Here is a 20,521-nt window from a genome sequence, read left to right as displayed (position 1 = left end):
CTTGTATGTGTGTATACATACATAAGCAATAGAAATCCTCAGGATTTGTTTTCTGTACTTTTGACTTCTTTCAGGTTAATGGACAGTGGAAAGGTCACAGTGCTGGAGGATGTGGTAACTTCAGAGACACCTACAAAAATAACCCCATTTATCAATTCCAGCTAGACAAGAATGGACCATTGCTAATTGAACTACGGGGGCCAAGGTTTGTAGAAAATAATTGTGCATCAATACAGTGAAAGCATTGCATGCCAAAGATAAAGCTTTGTCAGTATCCCTTTGGGGAGGGTGGGAAGCTCATGGAAAATCCAGAAAACAAGGTGTGGGAGTTGACTCAGATTTAGTACTATTTGTTTCTATCTTTACCATCCATAGTGTTTTAAATCTACACATTAACTACTGAGGGAAATCCTTGACTTATAAGGAAAGCAGCAGCCTTCCTTTCTCTTAAGTTTTGGGGTCTGAGTTAGGGAAGAAGGTATAAAGGACTTTGTCTTAAAACTAATTATGATCATAATTACTTTTATTTTGTAGTAGAGCGAGTATACCAGATACTAAACCCTTACAGCTCTCAAACACCTCTGAAAGTGCATTTACTCTGCTACTGGCAGGCCAGGAGAAGTGCTGGATGTCAATGTCCTATAAAGTAGACTTATGTAGGACAAATTCCTTTGGCACAATTAATGATTACCTCAAAACACCAGTATTCAGTACTTCTGAATAGCAACATCTCCTGACCTGCAGTCAAACTGTTTATCCTTTGCAAAGCTGTACAGTGGGCCGTACAAAATGGCAGAACTTTTCTATCTCTCCTCCCCTCTTTGAGGAAACTCCTTCTCTCATGAAATGAAGGTGAAGGCAGAGGTGTGGCTGCATGGTTCCGTGAATTGAGCAGTTCTTTGCATTTTTTCCTGCACTTGCACGTCATTTGGGCAGTTTGAAGGACAGAGGCAATGGTGCCTGTCACATGCATTAACAGGAGCAGACAAAGTGTCCCAAGTTGCATTGCAACATGAGAAATTCTGCTGAGATCACTGACACTGAGTCCTCTGATAGCAATCTGATCACACCCCAGGATCTCTGCCATGTGGCACAGGAGTGTGTCACAAGCTTAACTACTTGAATTCTGCTTGAGTGCACAGGCAGGCTTCTAGCAGGCATTTTCCCTACAGTCTAGTTCTAAACCTGAACTGAGTTCTCTCTTCCTCCAAATACTATATTCATGTCATGCTAAATTTGACTTAACGTTTTTGTCACAAAATATGGCAAAACTTTTAGATGTCTTTCAGTTATACTGTATAGTTTTTAATAACTAGCCCTCTTTGTGGTAATCCTGATGACCCAAGTATCTAAAGCAAATTTGTCATGTCACTTGCAGGCAATACAGCGTTGGTTTTGAACTTGTCACCGTCTCAACAGTGGGAGATCCTGGTTCCTATGGCTTTCAGAAAAAAAGCAGTGGTGACTACAGGTAACACTTAATGAAGTCTGTACAGAGGTTTGAAACATACTTTAGATCCCATTTCTAACAGGTAGTTTTCTTTATCATAGGTGTGGATTTTGCTACTTGGAGGTGGAGAACACATTTGCTGGAGTTTACAACATTATCCCCACCACATTCCTGCCTCAACAAGAGGGGCCTTTTTTCTTAGATTTTAACAGTACTACTCCTCTTAAGGTGTCACAGCTGCAGTGAGGAGACAGAACTGTGCAGTACTGTTTAAGGAGATGGTTTTGATCTGTCCTGAGAACAGGTGAAGAACCCTTACTACACATTGCACAAAAGAGAATTACATCCTGACTTATAGCCAAAAGCATGGAATGACAGATTGCCAGTTAATTGTGGCAGGCAGTTAGCTGTGGGCTTGCTGCTGTGGTCCAGGAGTGAGCACTGTTCAACAGGCTTGGGAATAGGCTAAAATGCATATGTTCAAATGAACCAGCAGAACTCAATTTATTGCAGTTTTTCCACACTTTGAATCAAAGTCTAGTGAGTTACAAGAAGAACTAACATTGAAATTCCCTCCTCCCAACATACAGGGTATATGGGCTAAAGATTCTATTCTTAAAAGTAAACATGTAAGAAAAAAATATTCTTGTGTATTCTGCTTATTCAGTCTCAGGACCAAATAGCTTTTATTACACATTTGTGCTGCTATCTATGTTTTCAGCACTGAACTGATTCTCCCATCTAAATGTAAGTGTACTGCTGCTGAGCCAGTAGTATTCCATGTGTCATCTTCTCTGGAATATGTATATAGGAGTACAGGAAAAAGAAGGTTCCAGCTTTAGCTATTCTAAAAGCAAAGCACTTTGCTCATGTTATGTGTACCTTGAGAGCTGTTACTTCATATCTGAATTACTTCAGTACATAATACAGCATGAGGTTCTGTGGCTTTCTCCCTGCCATCTGCCAGACCTAGGTTGATCCTGATAAGCAGGAAGGACAGGAGGTTATCCAGCACTAGTGACCAGGCAGTGCAGCACAGCCTGCCATGAGCAGCTGTGAAAGGTTTTCATCTGAAGATCTCCTGTAAGATTCACTGTATCTACTGAGAGTAGTCTCAGCTGATGGTGCAGAGAGATGGGGAAGTGCCCACCATCAGCAACTCAGCAAAGAAATGTTTTATTTTCATCACTTCTGTAAGTATGCATCATGTGGGGAAGGATCATTTAAACCTCTCTCCCAATGAGCCACAGCTGCAAGGAATGCACTTGCTGATGCCATTATGCAAGACATCTTTGAAAAGATACTTTTTTCCTTTTAAGTTGAAACCAGTGAAGGAATTGAGCACATGCCCAGTGTCATCAATAGAAGTAGGATCAGAGTTCTTAAGAAAATAGTGGAGGTGGAATTAATGCAGAACAAGTTATTTTTTTTAGAAGACCCCCCACCATGTGTTCTTCCTCTAGATCTGTACACATTGGATCTGAAGAGGATTCAAGATGGAAAGTTTTTTATTTAATACCAGCTGCCTCACAGATCCTGAAATTGATTAAATTTTGTAATTTTTACAAAATTTACAATATTTCACAACTGGGGGAGAGGGTATTTTGAAAACAGCCATGGGAATTTTGCTGCCATTCACACTGGTTTGGCAGTTTTCCAAGCAAAAAGGTAGCATTTAAATCTTGCTTTAGGTTACAGGTGTCACTTGGCCATTGGGAAACTGAATACACATTCTACAATAGCACCAGAAATAGCTGTGGGCTAAAATTATTCCCACAGAAATCTGCTATTAGTCCTCTCCAGAAAGTAGAAGAACCTTTTGTTTCATTTCATCAGACAGCTGCTTAACAAGTGTCTGGCACTGAAAGGGCAGGGATAACTCCTGCCTTGGAAAACATGCCTTGCTGACTGTAATTCTCTCAGAGACCATCTGGGCTAGGGAATTCGTGACAAGTTTGTCACAGACTGACTTACCTTCTTCTGCAGGAGAGTTTCTGATGTTTACTGCAATAAATCAACAGAAGGAAGAGCATGGGCACAAGCTGAGAATAAAACAGATTAGGTTCTTTGTGGTTATGCTTGGCTTTTGGAGTATGTGCCAAGGACTGCTTCATCCCTGCGATATGGAAGCTTCATTCAACTCCCATTTTCCCTACAGGTTTCTGTTACGTTTTTAGCCGAGGCTAAACCCAGAGTAGCAGTGGAGTCCTCCAGCTATCTTATCATCTCTAAAGTTGGAGGTAGTGAGGAAATCTCAACTGAGTATCTTTTTGGCAGTAGAAAAGGCAGATGCCAGAAGTGCCAGCTTTCAGCACCAAGTTCTTGCACCTTCTCTGCTGTTGGAGATCAAGCTGGTAGACTTGCCTACAGGAAAATCTGTTGTTGTTCTTCCGTAGTTGGTTTCTACTCGGCAGGAAGGAGTTTTTCTTTCTCTTTTCCCCTGAGCACAAGTTAGTGCCAAAGCTTATGCTGCATGAAACAAGCATAAGGCTCAGCTTCCATACTGTGCAGACCTTAAACTGAACTGAATTAAAAAGTAAGAAATGTACTCACCAGGCAAACACATTGAGGCCAAAGGATCCTGTCCCCACCAGGATACGCCAGTATCTCTTACACATTTGGAACAGTCAGTGGATTGTGCTTATCCCCATTAATGCACAGGACTTGAGTTTAGTGTCAGTCTTATATATATAAAGCAAAGTCTAATCAAATATTGCACCTGCACATGGTGCAGAATGGCATCACTGTGTATTTCCCTTCAGACATAGGACAGAACACTCAGGTGAAGTATTTAAGAGGTACTACAAAATATCCTTATAAATTGCAGCCTAGGGATTCTGGTTATGGAAAATGAATTTTACAATAAAATTTTCTTGTCCTTTTTTCTTAAGAAAAACCATTGATGTAAGCATTTAGGACTTGCTTTAGTATTTTCTGTCAAATATATACTTTCATATATTTTCCACATGTAAGTCTGGAAAAATTATTGCAAAGTGAACTGATCCTTAGATTTTAACATGACCTCAGGCCACTAAGTTAAGCTTTTCTTTCCCTTGTACTGTTTAGCATTTTTTGAGCCATATGACAGAGAACACAATTTGTTGTGTTAGGAAGACACAGGTTAGCCCTTGGTTGATCCAATCCCTCAGTTCTCAAAGACTCAGTGAGAGGATGAATGGCATCAACATCTTCCATCCCAACTGCCCCAGACTGAGTCTGAGTTCAGTCCTAGTCTCCTGCTGCAAGCTTCATGTAACTGTTTTGTACAGTATTTATGCATTTAACCACACAATCTCTGCAGCCTTTGAACAGCCACCTATTTAGAACTAAGTTTGTGTACATACAGTAGAGGTTTTCATCACTTCATCTAAAAGGACACTGAATTTGTTTGATAATACCAAAGAGAAGTAGAACTCCTAGGTTAACATTTGCTTTATACATTCTCACATCAGGGCAGATGAAGCAATCATGTATACTTTGATACACCAGAGGCTTATTTTTATACCCATGAAGGCAGCTACCATTATGTTACACTTCAGAATCCATGAAGAGCTTAAGTAAAAAGTAACGGGAGAAAACTTTTTCATTTGCTTGTACTCCATAGCAATGTATGCTCATTTAAGTATGTCATATTTATAATTATGGCTTTTATGAAGTTTAAAATAAAATGAGTTTTCCATTAATTTATTAGCCACACAGTTGTACCTTTTTGCTTGCATGTTTGAAGGGTGGTTTCCCTGCCAAGTCCAGGGCTCACCAAAGGAGGAAGGCTGCATCATGATCTTTCACCAACTCTTGAAGCAGGGTGATAGAAAAGGAAGGGCAGAGTGGGTTCCACACCCTTTCAAACTTCCAAATCAATGGGTTTACCCAGCTGGGAGCTCAACCCAATCAGGACATAGGCAAGGCAGCACACAAAGTTAATCCATTGTGCCCAAGTGTAGGAAGTTTGGGTTTCCAGTCCAAACTGGCAAGATGAGAAGAAATTTGATAACAAGAGAGATTAAAAAAATAAAAAGGGAAAAAAATCACTACCAAAACAACCATTCAAAGAGCCCAGGAACATGTAACAGGTGTTGACTGGGAGGTCTGCAAAAGTGAGATTCAGCCACAAAGAGCTCTGCTAGTTTTCTAGCTGAATGCAGCAGAGACAACAGCTCAGCTATGAAAGTTTAAATAAAAACACCTGATACAATGTGGCACTCCTGTAACTGCTTTTCATATTTAATATTGTCTATCCCAGCTTTTTCTTAAGTAATGATCACATCAGAAGTTGGAACCACAGACTTCTTTCCTAAGCATTTTCTGTGCCTGGGAACTGCTGGCAGTGAAAGGTTTCAGCCTTAAAGTCTTCAGAAGATGTAAACATATAAATGTCTAACACAGTTACAGCTTAACAGCTATAATGTGATGAATCTATTTTTCTGTGAAAATAGGATTCTTTGCCTCCAATTCTGCACGGCTTTACAGCCAATTTCAGCAGCATTAGGTACAGAGGTCTTACGTAACAGAATACCCTCCCTCCTGCACACTAAGGAGGTTTTGGAGAGCCTAACTGAAGCTCTGGTCTTGTGGCACAGTTCAGGATAAAATGTGAGCCACATATGCAGGATTTGGGAAGCTGGAAAGAGACACCAGTTGCCCATATACCTCAATGGATTCTAACACCAGTGTGACCTCAGCCTGCAGTCTTCAGCTGGAAGTGGGTATTTGGAGGCTAAACTCACTGTGGGAGAAGATTGGTTCCTAGCACTTAAGATAAACTTCACTTGCACAGACTCAAAATGTGGAAAACAAAAATGTTTACTGTAGTGTGAAGAATTTTACATTAACTTTGAGAATAGATACACAAGCTGTGGCAAGGATGAAATACAACAGGACTGCAAAAACAGAATAGAAAATACTTTGGGCAATACTAAGATTCCCATCAAATCAACAATATAAACTGACATTTTAGAGAAAATGGTGCTTTCAGAAATGCTTAGTCACCAAAACTGAAGAGTCCTAGGATTTTTACTACCACTTATTAGCATAATTATCAGACACTACTACTGCCTAACAGCTGCTGGCAAAACATGCCCCGTGCCCTTTCTAGTTTTATTGAACAGTTTGTCTAGGGCATACTAAAATCCCAAGTCCCTTTAACAGTTATAAACCCCCACACAGTACAACCTACAGAGAAGCTTAAGAACACATTGTCAATCTACACTGGCAATTCCTTTTCTTCATGCATATTTCAAGGGCAAACCCCTTATCATCATCATCATCCTGAAAACATCTATGACTCCCATTTTTGAGGGGAAGAAAAAAACCCAAAAAACACTTAAAGTGCTGAAAAATAATTCTTCACTTCTCAGGGAAGCAGAAGGGCAAGGGGCCAATCAACTCTTTTTGGTCACTGGAATCGCCTGCAGAGTCCAAGCCAGACTCGGGAAGGTGTCTAGAAAGGGCCTCCCACTGCTGGGCTTTACCATCCCCTTCCTGTCATCCATCTGTTTTATAGGCTCTTAGAGGCATGACTCATTTTATTTTCTGTGAGCACCAAGGGAAGAGTGAAGGCTTTCAGACCCCCCACATGCAACAGCTTTCCTGTATACAAAATATTTCTACAGTTTCAGCATTATAAAGACCAATACAGATGTTTAAAGATTATGCCACTTGTACTCAAGAGATTGGTTGTATCTAAAGAGCATTTCATTCTACAAAACCGAAGCCAAACCACTCTCTGCAAAAGTCTGGCTTGAATTTCAGACCCCCGACTGGCATGAATTTACACGGGAACATTACTAGTTATTGCTTCAGCCAGGCTGCTACAAAACAATTTACAAAGTCTGTGAAATATGAGCACAGCTTAAACATTTGATAACTCGTCCGGCCTACAAAGGATTTACTGAATAAAAACTTCAGCCCTCCACATCAATTTAACTTCTTAGTGCATTTTTAAATTCTCAGAGTAAACGCTTAAGATTTGGCATCTATTATTGGCACAACGTTCTTCAAACACTTAGAAGTTCATGTATAAATATTTAGATTCCCATTATTCAGGACGGGGCATGAGAAGGCCTCAGCCAATCTGGGCAGCTTTCCTGCCCGCACAAATTCCCTCTTTGATTTTCATGCACTGCAGGGAGAGCTGCTTCATTCGGTTATCCAGAGCCAGCCCTTCAGTGGAGCTGCTCCTGGTGCTGCTCCTATTCTTGTTCACTCTGTCGCTTGTCTTGTTCTCAGCCCCTTCTGCCCTATCCCCTGCAAAGAAAGGATTAAACTGGATGTTAAACCCGGATTTCATTCTGCAAGTTAAGCTTCAAGCAGGTGCCTCTGCAGCTTCCTTTGCCAAAGCACACAGAAACTACAGGAGCAGGAGCAAGATGCTTCAACAAAACCAAGTTGGCCTTCCAAACCATGCTCATCTTGTGCACTGCATCAGCAAATTAGTGAGAACAGCCTTAAAATGGAGCAGACAAGGGCAGTGGTAATCCTCCAGTCTGAATTAGTCAGCCAGGGCTGGCAGAGCCTGCAACAAGCTCCTTCTGGCATGTTATTTTTTTGTGGGGATTTTGGTTTGGTTTTTTTCTCCTGGAAAGCAAGATTTTCAAAAAACAGGACAGTAATTTAAATAAATGAACTCAGATTTTCCTCCAAATAAATGTACCATGAGAATCTCACTGATCACTTATTTAGTGAGAAATCTCAAACCCCTGCACTAAGACAGAACTGGGGAACATTGCCAGCCAGGAGAACAGTAATTAATGCATTACAGACATCGCTGTTAACTCTGAGACACCGGGCCTTCTACAGTTGCCTTCCCCATAGAAGCAGCCAGCAGCTCTGAGCATTCCCTGGCATGTGCCTAGGGGAGCTGCGAAGGTTTTCCTGCTCCCTTTATGAAGCTGAAGAACACTGGCCCAGGGCGTATCCAGCTGTGCATACCTCTTTCAGCTTCACACTCGGGGGAGGAGGCCCCACTGCATTCACTCCGGGGGCCCAGGACAGGGAAGATCATCCCAAACTCAGAGAGGGAGACAGGGCTGGGCAGATCCAAGCTTCCAGGTCGTGTCACAGGAGGAAACTGAGTGGGCACCTCACAGGGACTCGTGGGACCAGAGCTGAAGCTGGACACCGACTGAGTTTCCGAATCTTCTTCGGACACAAAGCTGCTGCCGTTGTCATCCTCAAACACTTCTGAAGCCACTGCAATGTTCAAACAATATTCCAGTTAGTAATTCAGCCTCCCCTCCGGCACCTTCCCAGGCAAAGGCATTTTTTCAGGTTTGCATCTTCCACACACAGACACACTTCTAGCCCATGGGCTGCCCCTTCTGGTTCTGTGTCCCCTGTGCAAAGCCTTAGCCTGGTTCTGCCCCAGACAGCAGCACACTTGCCAGCCAGGCCATGCAAGGCCAGCTCTGCAGTAGCTACTGCTCCTCGTGCCAAGAAGCTCTTGGATTTTTACTGGTCCTGCTGGCCTTCTTCATTTGTGGTCTTCAGTAGACAACTTAGGTTAGAGCCTGATTCCCTGTGTCTGCCTCCCCCAGCACTATCTTGATCCCTGTGCAGCCTCCTGGTTATTTACGGTGCTAATTAGAAAGACACAGGTCCCAAGATTTCTTTTTGAATGAGGATCACCAAACAACACCAAAATAAAAAAAAAAATTTAAAAAAAAAAAAAAAAAAAAAAACCAAAAAAAACCAAAACAAAACAAAACAAAAAAACATATATTCTGTTCCCTGCTTGCGTTTGCTCAGATCTCAATTCTAATTAAAGCAAACCCGCTCCAAACTGGATTAAGCTGCAGCGTCCTTATGAATAACCAGAGGAGAAACCCATTAAAGAAGGCTCCATTTTGTGCAACACAAGGGTGTAGATTTTGCTGAAATTCAACACACTTCAGAGGCTCATTGCAGGCTGGGGACCAGAGACTTCTGCACACAAGCAGTCCCACCGGGATCAGAAGGTTCTCTACACACATCAGCCTCTACACCACCAAGAGTGTGCTGGAATCACACTGGCCTGAAGAAGTCCCAGACACAGCAAGATATCCACAGTGACCTGAGGTTATCTTCAGTTCCTCCTCCTGGCAATTCCTGCCATTGTTAGCGAGGCTCAGAATTGCCTTGGAAGAGCAGCAAGGGCAAAGCAGCAGCGTTAACAAAAGGGCTCAAAGGAGAAGCTTCAAAGAAGTTCTCCTGTCACCTTGGCAGCCTGGGGCTTGCAGGCACCCCTCGGACACGAAGGTGCCAACAGAGGCTGCTACTGCCTCCTTTTATGGCAGAGACGCTCAGCCTCTTTCTGCTGGACTTGCAGATTGCAGAACTGCACTTACACATTGCAACATTGACCCAAAAGGCTTCAAGCATGAAATGGATAACAACATTATTCACCTTCCTGAGTCCTCTCCAGGGCACTTCATACTCAGGGACAACTTTTCTTGTGGTTTGGGTTTTGTTGTTTGGTTTTTAATGAAGTCAAATCTAAGACTGCAGAGGAGCCTTCCTTCTCACTTGCTGTGTTTCATCAATATATGGTGACCAGTACAGATAACTTTGTGGGGGCAAAAGCAGTAAAAGGTTTGGCAAAAAAGATGTTTCCAATTAGAGTCCTCTGCTTGGCAAGAAGCACTGACATCAGGCAGTCTACACATGGCACAGCTTAAACTGTAGCTTCCTTTTCACTGTCTAAATTCACCGTAATGCAGAGGAGCATCTGCAAGGGCCAAGAAACTCCTGCTGATGACGAGATGTTTTATCCGACACCAGCAGACAGAAATCAAAATATAAAAGGACCTTGGTGGAAAGCTCCCCCCACATTACAATGAGAACTTAATCCAGGCTATTTTATTATTTAATCCAGGCTGCTTGTCCTGCCCTGTCATAACCCAGTTCTGTGCTGGCACCAGACACAAGCTGATGTCCTTCCACTCTTGTCAGACTGCGCAATTCAAAGAGAGGGATGAGCCCACTCTGCTGGTCCTTGCCTCAGCCTCAGCAGCAGCCAGGGGAGCCAGCAACTAATATAAATTAACATTAACTTTCCTGGCTCTTTCTGCCCCTATGTCCCAGGTCCCTGAATTCCTTCAGCACAAAATACCCGAAAATTCCGTTATACCCAGGGCTTTCAGGAGGCCTTCTTCATGAGGAGGTGGACTTGCAGGTATCTAAAAGAGGCAATTCCTGCCTAGGTTGGAGAGGATCCACCTCAGGAATTAAGGGTGGCAGAAGATAAGCAGCCATACCAAAACCTGGCTGCATCAGCTGTCCAGACACAGCATTCCCTTGCTGCTGCAACTCAGGTCCCAGCTGCACAGTACTGAGTGAGAGCTCCAACACACCATGCAGAAATTCCTGCCATTGCAGAGGGTGAAGGCCAGCCCAGGCCTGCTTCCCAGCTCCCACAAGGCTGTACCATGGACCTACAAGGCCTCCTGTACGCACTGTACAAGTGCCAGGACGCACTGGTGCCTATGGGGAAATTGCATGTTCTGCCTTTAGGCACCAGTGTTGTGCAATCATGAACCCCTGCAATCCTGACCTAGACTTTGCCCTGCAGAAACGAAGCTGAAATACAAATTAAACTGGAATTTGTGGACTGGGCAGCAAGAAAAAGACTTTCTGCATCAAGAAGGGGGAAAGTGTCCAGGAAGGAGGCAAAAGTGGGCCACATGTAATGTCCATCTATCCACTTTCACCCAGAGCCAGGACAAATGCAAACTCACCATACAACTTTGCAACACAAGGTCCCCATGTGCCACCAGAGGTTGTTTGGAGCTTCCATGGAGGTTGTTGCTGTCACACACTTCTCCTACAGAGCCCCTCAGCACACTGCAGCAGCATATTGCTGCTTCTTCACTTCCTTTGCTCTCAGCACACATGCTCTGCTGAAATCACACCTTGGCAAAAGACTTTGCAGCACAAAGGAGTTTTTCCTTACATGCTTCCCTGCGAGCATCACACCCTTCTCTACCACTGCAGCCACAAGTTTAGCTCCCTGTGCCACAGGCTCAGCACTGTAAGACAAGCCCTTGATCCAGAAGGTCTGTTCCCAGACTGGCTGAATGCTCTGCCCCAGCCTGCAGCCTCCCCAGGCGAGTCACTGCCAGCAGCACCACTGGTGTAAAATTAGACCAGTGTCTAATGCTTTGGAGTGTGTTCATTTTGCTCCTTTCATACAGCACTGTGCAAAAAACTACAGGGGTGTTAAGGGAATGGCTGGTGCACTTTAACTCATTACCCTTTCCCTTGAAAATTGGCTATTAAAGAATGTAATCAACTCCTGCAATAACAACAAGCATCACAACTTAGCCACAGTCCCACAACAGCCAGCAAATTTCAAAACTGCAGAATACACAGAGCAGCCCTAACGTCAGCATTTCTTACAATGCCCATGGGATGTTCCCAAGCACGAGAGTGCTCTGTACTCACTGGAGACGGTGTCTGGCTCCGGTTTAGTCGCTGACAGGTCTTCCACAGAGGTGTTGCTCCCCTCAGCACCCACGCCACATCCTCGGGGGCCCATGGCAGTGGACCTTCTCCTCTCATGAATCTCATCTGAGATCATCTCCAGATTTTTCAAGGCTGTCTTATACTCTCCCTTTGCCAGGGCCAGTTTGGCCTGCAGGTCATCCACTGTTTTCTTCAGTTGCTAACAAGGGAGACAGCTATTAGATGGACCTTCACTACAAACAAGGCACAGCACACAGCTCCCTGTTACACATGCAGGTGCCTTGGCTCCGCACAGGCAAGCACAAACCGGGGCTGGTATCTAGGGATGGCAGAGTTCAGAACTCGGAAGCACCCTGGCCCAAGCAGTGCCACTTGTGAAGGAGACAACAGCAAAGCAAGCCATGGGAGCCAGGGGCTGGACTGCCTCTGGAGTGTGGTCATTGCCCCCAGCTAAGCACAGAGCAGAGGTCCCATTAAGATGTGAGCACGCAGGATCTCTCCTTAGCAGGAATGCAGCTCTCAGCTATGTCACTGCTTAACCCAGAACCACCCCTAAGGCTTGCTGGCAGCCCCGGTCTGCAGGGCACAGCAGGGCTGGGGGTCACCCCTGAGGGGGCTGAGCCTCACTCTCTGCTGAGCACCAAACCTATCACTTCTGCTCACTAAACCTGCAGAGCAGAAAGCAGCAAACCTCAAACCCTGACAGCTGTAATACAGCAGTTCCTGCGTCCCCAGGCAGGAACACCACCCTAGAGCAAGGGCAGAAGTGCTGTGTATCCTATTTCCCAAAGGGGAAACACTGCTTGTGTGTCTGTAGTTCTCTCAATGCTTGCTTTTAATGCACAAAAAACCATCTGTGCTTTTTTCATACGGTTTACACAATCACCTTGCTTCAGGAAGGCAAGGAGCAGCTGCCATGGAGAAGCAACAGGCCCACAAACAGTGAGTCTTTGCCCGTGGAAAAAGGGGAATTTCTCAAAAGATGCTTGTAGGCAGCAGGGATTATTGGCCTGGCAGCCAGCCCAGGGCAGGCAAGGGCTCAGCTTGATGCAGCAGCGGCTGCAGGCAGGCAAGGCAGAGGAGGAGATCGCACCCGAGCCTGGAACCTGGCAAGGAAAAAGGTGCACACCAGAGTCTCTGAGGCTTACAAAAGGCTGACGAATCTCAGGCAAAAAAGGGCTCACAAAACCTTTGTGGGATATGCCTTGCACCCCAGACAAGGAATAGGAATCCTTTTCTAGCTAGGGTCCTACTGACCCAGCACCCCACTGGAGCCTTCCTGCACCCGTGGCCAGCAGTCCAAGGCAATGTGCTCCACTTAAACCCTGTGCCCACCCACACAACAACAGCACCGGCCACTACCTTGCAACTGAGGAGCCAGGCTCCCCAATTTCGGGGCCACATGCAGCAAAAGTCACTCAAGTAGAAAGAGAGTGATTCTTGCACTTGAATTTGTAGGGCTGCTCTGCCCTCCCATCCCTAGCAGTTCCAAGACTGGCTGTCACAGCAGTGATCACCATCCCACACGGATGCCATGCCCGGCCCGGGGCCACTGTGCCCTGCAGGGCATGTGCTGTGCCCGAGCACTGGCCAGACATCGCCACACCACACAGAATGCAGTGCAGAGATGCCAAAAAGCCCTGGAAGCCTAGCCAGCCAAATCCCAAATCCCTCTTATGCCAAACCCCAAATCAGAAACTCACATCTGCATGACATTTGAGCACTGTAAGCAGGTTACTTATTCTGTTAATTGATCCAGCCAGTGAACATAAAAGAGCACCTCAAGTACAGTTAAACAGTGTGAAGCATAAAACAGGGGGGCGGGGAAAAAATGAAACCTACAACAAACAAATCCCAGACACATTAAGCTACAAGAGGCAAAGATAGTCAAACAGTACTCTTTTGGTTCTGACAGAGTTCAAACACTCTTATTTCACACAAGGAAACAAAGACTCTCTTAGTCTTTTATCTTTAAAATGTGCTTAGCAAATTGCTAAGAGGTTTTGAATTGGTTTTGTATAGAAACACAACATAGTTGTCAGAGCACTTTAGATGTAATTTCAGTATTTACTGTAAGCAGTAAAGAGTTTCAGATGGATCTGAATTACATACGTACCTCTAGCTGGACATAGTACTTTGCCTTGAGTTCAAAATAAGGTCTGTGGAAAAACAAAGAACAGTTGTTTACAATCACTGGGACTGAATGCCATGTACTGGTGTGGGAGTTGCTCTCTTTGTAGCATTAACACAGCTATTTTGTGTATCACTGCAATCCCAGGAGACCACTATCCAGCTGATGGAACACCTACACATGCTCTCAGTGTCTCTCTCTTACTCCCTAATGCATCTGTTTCTCATGGGTCCTTTGACCTAAATACAAATTGCAAAATTCCAGTTTTTGGAGTTGACAGCATAATTCCTCCAGGCCTAGATTCTGCAAGATATTTAAACGTAACATCCAACTTCAGGCATAGGCATCCTCTCTCTACCCAGCTACTTTCTGAGCCCTCGGCACACGTAAATTCCTACAGAAGGTGAACCTTCTCTGTGTTCAGGTGTGGGGGGTCGAGGGGCAGTTCTTGGGTTTTCCAGTGAAGGAGAGGGTGTGAAGAGAGGTCAGAGCACCACACACAAGGGCACAGCACCTCCCAACAGTGGCCCCACCAGGCACTTCCCTAAACTTGCTTATAAGGTTGCAAGAGGACAGGGGTACAAGAGGCGCAGCACAAAGCCTAGAAACCACTTTCCACCCTCAAAGTTTTGAAGCTCACAAGCCAATATCGTCTGATACAACTCTGAGCAGGAAAAAAAAAATAGCCCATTATCTATTATTTAGCAGGGCTCATTACCCTCCTCCCCTATCAGAAGCTCTGCTGGAAAGGAGGGGAGAGATAAACAATCAGATATGCCTTTACATGAAATAGAACATGAACTACTCCTGTGTTTCTACCCTGACAGTAAGACTCTTCTGAGCTCTAAGCCCTATTGCAGCTGCATTTTGGTCTCTGCACTAGAATTCAGGAGTGTGAAACTGTGGCTTTCTGATCCTATATTCTTTGAAGGGTTGAATTCACCACGCGGTCACAGACAAAATAACTGAGTTGTGTTTCCATTAGAGCAGGTTATTTCCAGCTCTGATACTTTTAAGCACACTCCCACCACCACGAGAGCACCCAGCCAAGTCTCAATACTCCCAGTGACACCAATCCAGCCAAAATGCATCTCTGCCTTCCCTTAGTGGGACATCACCCCGCCAAAGGCTACATAGATGCACCTGCTAGGCCAAATAAAACACTTCACTTGAGAATTTTGATCCAACAGATAAAGGACTCCTACAGCCCTATCCCAAAGCAATGGTAGCACACAGATCCTGACAGAATGGTGTGGCAGGAAATACATACAGGGAAAGCAGTGAAACCCACTCACCTCAAATGACCTGATTCTCAACCTTCCTTACCATGGTGCCAGTTGGGAGGGAACAACCAGGCTCAAGTCCCAACCTCCCACCAGCTTCCACAAGCCCTGGGAAAAGTCACCTCTCTATCAGTGACAAGCACAAGTGTGTTTGCATGGTGTGAAAAAACAATCCACACATGCACACACACGTGTGTGTATACACAAACACATACATGTGCACATAGGAGCAGGAATGTTTCACTGCAACAGGTGAGAAAAACACCTCAGCAGCAGGAAGGAGGCCACGAGCCTGACACACAGGAGCTCACACATGAACACTCCTGTCACCCACAGCTCACACACAGCTGGGCACCTGGTGCCAGCAGGAACCAGGGCACTGGCAGAGGAGGCACTCCCACGTCCCAGGGTCCCTTCATTCCCTGACATCCATGGCCCTGTAACCATTGGGGGCTGGTCTGTAACTCAGCAGGGCGGGAGAGCCGCTCACTGGTGTCCTACAGCTGAGCCCAGGGCACTGCACAAAGTGCTCTGCAAGTCAGTGACAGGAAGAGTGAAAGGCACTTTGCCCAAGTCACCAGAGCAGAAAGTGACTTCCAAAAACCAGCTAACACAGATGAGTTCACTACCCTACAGCTCAGAGGCACTGAGCCAGAAGATCTGGTAACTGTTAAGAACATGCAGCCGTATGCACATTCATAGATCACAAGCAAGTAAGCACCCAAAAACCAAATTAAAAGCAAAACCAAAACAAAACTATCCAGTAATCCTTTGCTCATCAACTTTACCCAGCAAATAATCTAAATGACTTTCCTCCAGGATGCCTCGGTCTTGCTTTCAAAACAGTAATGCTTTAAGCATCTTAATCCCAAGTGAAGCAAGGAGCAAATGCAAAGCATTTTCTGCCCAAAAGAGAGCAACTCATTCAGTGTGTCTATCCACAAGTTTAAAGAGAATATGAACAATAGGCCAGAAAGGCCTAAGTGTTACAGTCAGTGCTGCCACACCACCCAGGGAGGAGGTCAGAACAGGATGCTGGTGTTAAATCCTTCCTGAAGAGCAGCTAGAGGCCAGCTACACCCTACAATACAAACAGCTGCAAATTCAGCAGCCTCATTTCCCAGTTTCAGTAGCCACTTGACACCACTGATGTTTTCAGCTCAGTTGCAATTTTCCTTTATGTGAAATTGCAATGCTGGGAGACAGCTGACCTTTCCAACATCCCTATGTAGCATAACTTCAAAGACATCCACGACTATTTGTGCCACCAGGCATGTTTCACATCAGTACTAGGTTAGAAGTGGCATTTCTGTACACCCTTTATTAAAGAATCTGCAAAACACCCTACCTAGATGGTTTATGCTGCAATCAGCCCTGCTGTGAGACAAAAGAATACACTGGGATCCTTCCAAGAAGTGGAAACCAGCTTGGCCCAAGGCGAATGACACAAGACACACCTATGAGGGTAGCTCCAGCAAAGAAATGAAAACTCAGAGGCACGTCACACAAGAGGCAGCTGGGAAACCAGGCTCCACACCATCATAAAAAGCTATGTAGGACCCCACTGACAACTTAATCATGGTCTTTATTTTAAATCTTATTGCAAGGAAGGAACTCCCGGCAGTCAAAACTGTTCTCAGCTATTGCCCTTATCCAGAGGGATCTGTCATTTAGGGATCTGATGATGGTTTTCACAGCCCTTGTGCAGTGCTAGACAAACAGCATGCAGCTCATTCTAGGAAGTCACACCACTACACTGTTTCAGCAAACATGCTCGAATCTTGCTTGAGAAGTGCTAATCCTTTCTTGAATTGAGCAAACACCAATCAAAATAGATTTTTAGTCGACCGATTTCACCAAAAAGTCATTTTTAGATGAAGGGGATTAAAAGCTAAAACAGCAAGCAGATTGTTTAGACAAGCCACAAGTACTTGTGTAAAAGAAGAGTATTAGATTAAGAATTAATGTATTAGAGGAGATTTAAATGTTAGAAAACTAAAAAGAAGAAGAAGAAGAGTGTTTTAAAAGTATTCTATTGTAGATTGTTGTATACCAGTCTGGAAATATTAAAAAAAAAAAAAAGAAAAGAAAAAGACTGTGAAATATAAAGAGGATTAAGAATTGGTTGTAAACAGGGCCAAAATTTTAAACAGGTTCTGAACAAAAAAGCTGTTTCACTTCTCTGCAACAGAGCCAAACTGCACAGTAAATGCAGACACAATTATTAATGACACGAGCTGCTTAGCTATGCCTTCTGAAGGGTGTTTCCTTCCCCAAGAACAGTGTAGTTTTCCCCTTCCTTTTCATGTCTGTATAAATTAATAAAGTGTTATCTTTTCCCTCCATTCCCAAGTTAAAGCCTACTTTGTTCTATTCCCAAATCACATCTCACAATAACCATTTTGAATGGGTGGGGGAGGGGGAAGGCCTGCGGCTTGAGGAAAGGAAGCCGAAACCGCTACGAAATGCAAAAGTAAAGAAGTTCCTAAGATAGTTTAGGCAGCCCCCCAGAGAAAAGGATAAGCGGTCGGGAGGAGAAGGGGTGGGCAAAGTGCCCAGCCGCTGCCAGGACAGGCTGTGCTTTTAACCCTTTTAGTGTTAAAACAATAGAAGCTATAAAAACACTAATCCTCTTCAACTAGAAACTGAGAAGGGATGGAGGAGGGGAAAGATAAAGAAAGTTTGAGTAAAAAAAAGAATGCCAGCAGATGAGCACCCGAGATAGAAGAGATAATTGGAGTAGCTTTAAGCCAGACTTTTCTCTTACATAGCCACGAGTGAAGCCAGTTTCTTCCATTAATATAAAAACTGCTCCTTGGGGGAGGCGGCTGGCCAGGCGCCAGGAATGATAAAGCCGCGAGGAGAAGTCGAAGGAACAAAGACTGAGGGGGAGGGTGTAGTGAACCCTCAGCCTTCAGCAAAAAATCTCCGTTCCTAAGCCCCAAGCCCCAGGGGAGTGAATATGGGAGGGACAGGAGTCCCAAATAGTGAGAGGCGGCCACGTCTTAGAACTAAGCAGAAAGCATTCTTAAAAAACCTAAAAAGTAGTTTAAATCCATAAACAGTAGTAAGAGCACTAAACATAGAAGGGGAGACGGTCACCATAGCAGATTTCTCTTCAAGCAGCTACTGTGTATAACATAAAAGCACAGAAGTTCTACTGTATTTCCAGGGGGAAGCCGATAGCGAAAGAAGAAGACTTCTCTCTCCCCTAATAGACTAGAAAGTACTTGTGTAAAAGAAGAGTATTAGATTAAGAATTAATGTATTAGAGGAGATTTAAATGTTAGAAAACTAAAAAGAAGAAGAAGAAGAGTGTTTTAAAAGTATTCTATTGTAGATTGTTGTATATATGTAGTTTTCCCCTTCCTTTTCATGTCTGTATAAATTAATAAAGTGTTATCTTTTCCCTCCATTCCCAAGTTAAAGCCTACTTTGTTCTATTCCCAAATCACATCTCACAATAACCATTTTGAAAAATACACCTCTCATGGGGGGCACTGGCATTGTGCCAGTGTCAATCCATATCACACAGCTTTGCCATGGCAGCAGGAGGAAGTAAACAAGCCTCGTGTACAGCACCTTACACCCGTGCAGTCTCGCACCTTTCAGCTTTCTGTCACTTGCTTTGTTGCTCTCCTAACTAAAAATAAGAGCTGTGAACAATCCTAGGCTGTGAAACATCCACACAGAGCTCTGCAGACAGCACTTGTGTGTATCGCATGTGCCTGTTCCTCAAATCACACACCACCAAGGAGTTCAGTGCACTAGAACAAGACCAAGAGGCTGCTCAGAAAAGGTTTCTTATCCCAGTTCACCAGTCCATCGAGTCAGGTACTTCAAAAGACTCAGAAGGACAGCAAAGACAAACACCAGTACCAGTTGTGCTGTGAGGCTGCTACACACAGAGAGGAACCCAAAGAGCAATACACTTCCACAAGCCCAAAAACCCCATCAAATAGGTACTTCCCCCAAAGACTTTTCACCACGAAACCTCTCTCCGAACATAAAACATACTTTGATTTATTGATGGCTCTTTTCAGCTTCTTCTCCAGTTGTTTCATCCTCCCCATGGCAGCATTGTATTTGGCTGCAGTCTCCTTGTGAACCAACTCGCTTCTCGTTTTGGTCTGTTCCGCCTCCATGACCTTCAAGAGGGGGAAAAAAACAGGTTGAGCAGCAAGACACAGTGATCCACTTCTTATCATTTCAATTAACAGCAACTTCATAATCTCTCCAATCAGCTCATGTCAGGAAAGTGAGGGTATAGAAAAAGTTACTTCCAGTGAACCTATTTAAAAGTCTTACCTGAAAAGAGCAGCAGCTCTTCAAACACTATGTAAATTATGACAAAGGTGTTACAGCTTTTCACAGAATCTCTCTTACAGGAAGTTTAGAAGACCCTCAGCTTTTGGGAACATCCATTTTTTAATCCAGTTAGATATTCACAAGTGGAGCAAGACTAGCAGAAGTCACCCAGTTATATTCAACAGCAATGTTTCGGTTTCCTCCTGCTTCTCTCCTGGGAACCTGACTTTCCCAGCAGAGAGCTTGCTGGTTGCTCAGCTCCCAGCCGCAGCCCCATCACTCTGGAAAGGGCTGGACACCAACCACAGCAGAGGGAGGACTCAAACACAGTCTGGCCTGAATAACCAACCACTAGAAAACTGAGTCCAAGATGGCTCTTCCCTTAAAAACAGCTGACATGCCTGAAATCACCGAATATGCAAAGGTTCAAGCCCTGAGCTGACACTCCCACTACGCAGAGAAGGAGAGTTATGCTGATGACCAACCCCTTATCCTCATGTATCAAGACATCTAGAACACAAGTCTGATAAGGAGCAGCTGAGGGAGCTGGGGGTGTTCAGCCTGGAGAAAAGGAGGCTCAGGGAGACCTCACTGCTCTCTAAAACCTCCTGAAAGGAGGGTGTAGCCAGGTGGGAATAAGCCTCTTCCCCCGCAGTGGGGAAGGGGCTACAAGTTGCTCCAGGGGAGGTTTAGATAGAATATTAGAATTTTTTTTTTTTTACTGGAAGGGTTGTCACAAGCATTGGGAGAGGGACAGTAAATGTCTCTGCATTAGCTGCACTGCCAGTATCCCACAGCCACGCTTTGCCAGTAATTTTATCCAGGGTACTTTTATTGTCCAAATTTGAGATGTCAGAGGTGTAAGTCAGAAAATGTGTTTTATTTGGTGCACTAGCTATCAAGATCCAG

The 20,521-nt window shown here is 44.5% G+C and overlaps 2 protein-coding genes across 4 annotated transcripts in view; one reads left to right on the top strand and one right to left on the bottom strand.

The window, feature by feature from the left end:
- CAPN7 (calpain 7) overlaps nt 1–5,133 on the top strand; it is a 32,328-nt gene extending 27,195 nt beyond the window's left edge. For all 3 annotated transcript variants that reach the window (XM_041407861.1, XM_041407859.1, XM_041407860.1), the window contains 3 exons: nt 75–205; nt 1,379–1,471; nt 1,552–5,133. In XM_041407861.1, the coding sequence (XP_041263795.1) occupies nt 75–205; nt 1,379–1,471; nt 1,552–1,696 (369 nt within the window). In that variant the 3' untranslated portion in view covers nt 1,697–5,133. The remainder of the gene's footprint in view (nt 1–74; nt 206–1,378; nt 1,472–1,551) is intronic.
- Nucleotides 5,134–6,235: 1,102 nt separating this feature from the next.
- The window catches only part of SH3BP5 (SH3 domain binding protein 5), a 52,778-nt gene continuing 38,492 nt past the window's right edge, over nt 6,236–20,521 (bottom strand). Inside the window, exons 5-9 of the mRNA XM_041407862.1 lie at nt 19,322–19,452; nt 14,007–14,049; nt 11,870–12,089; nt 8,381–8,641; nt 6,236–7,696 (exon numbers count right to left, since the gene is read on the bottom strand). Of these exons, the coding sequence (XP_041263796.1) occupies nt 7,515–7,696; nt 8,381–8,641; nt 11,870–12,089; nt 14,007–14,049; nt 19,322–19,452 (837 nt within the window). The 3' untranslated portion in view covers nt 6,236–7,514. The remainder of the gene's footprint in view (nt 7,697–8,380; nt 8,642–11,869; nt 12,090–14,006; nt 14,050–19,321; nt 19,453–20,521) is intronic.

This window comes from Onychostruthus taczanowskii, unplaced genomic scaffold, assembly GCF_017590055.1.
Source record: "Onychostruthus taczanowskii isolate IOZ18803 unplaced genomic scaffold, ASM1759005v1 scaffold28, whole genome shotgun sequence".
Lineage (NCBI taxonomy): Eukaryota > Metazoa > Chordata > Aves > Passeriformes > Passeridae > Onychostruthus > Onychostruthus taczanowskii.
Note: the sequence above shows the minus strand (reverse complement) of the source record. Positions and strands in the feature narration are given on the sequence as shown.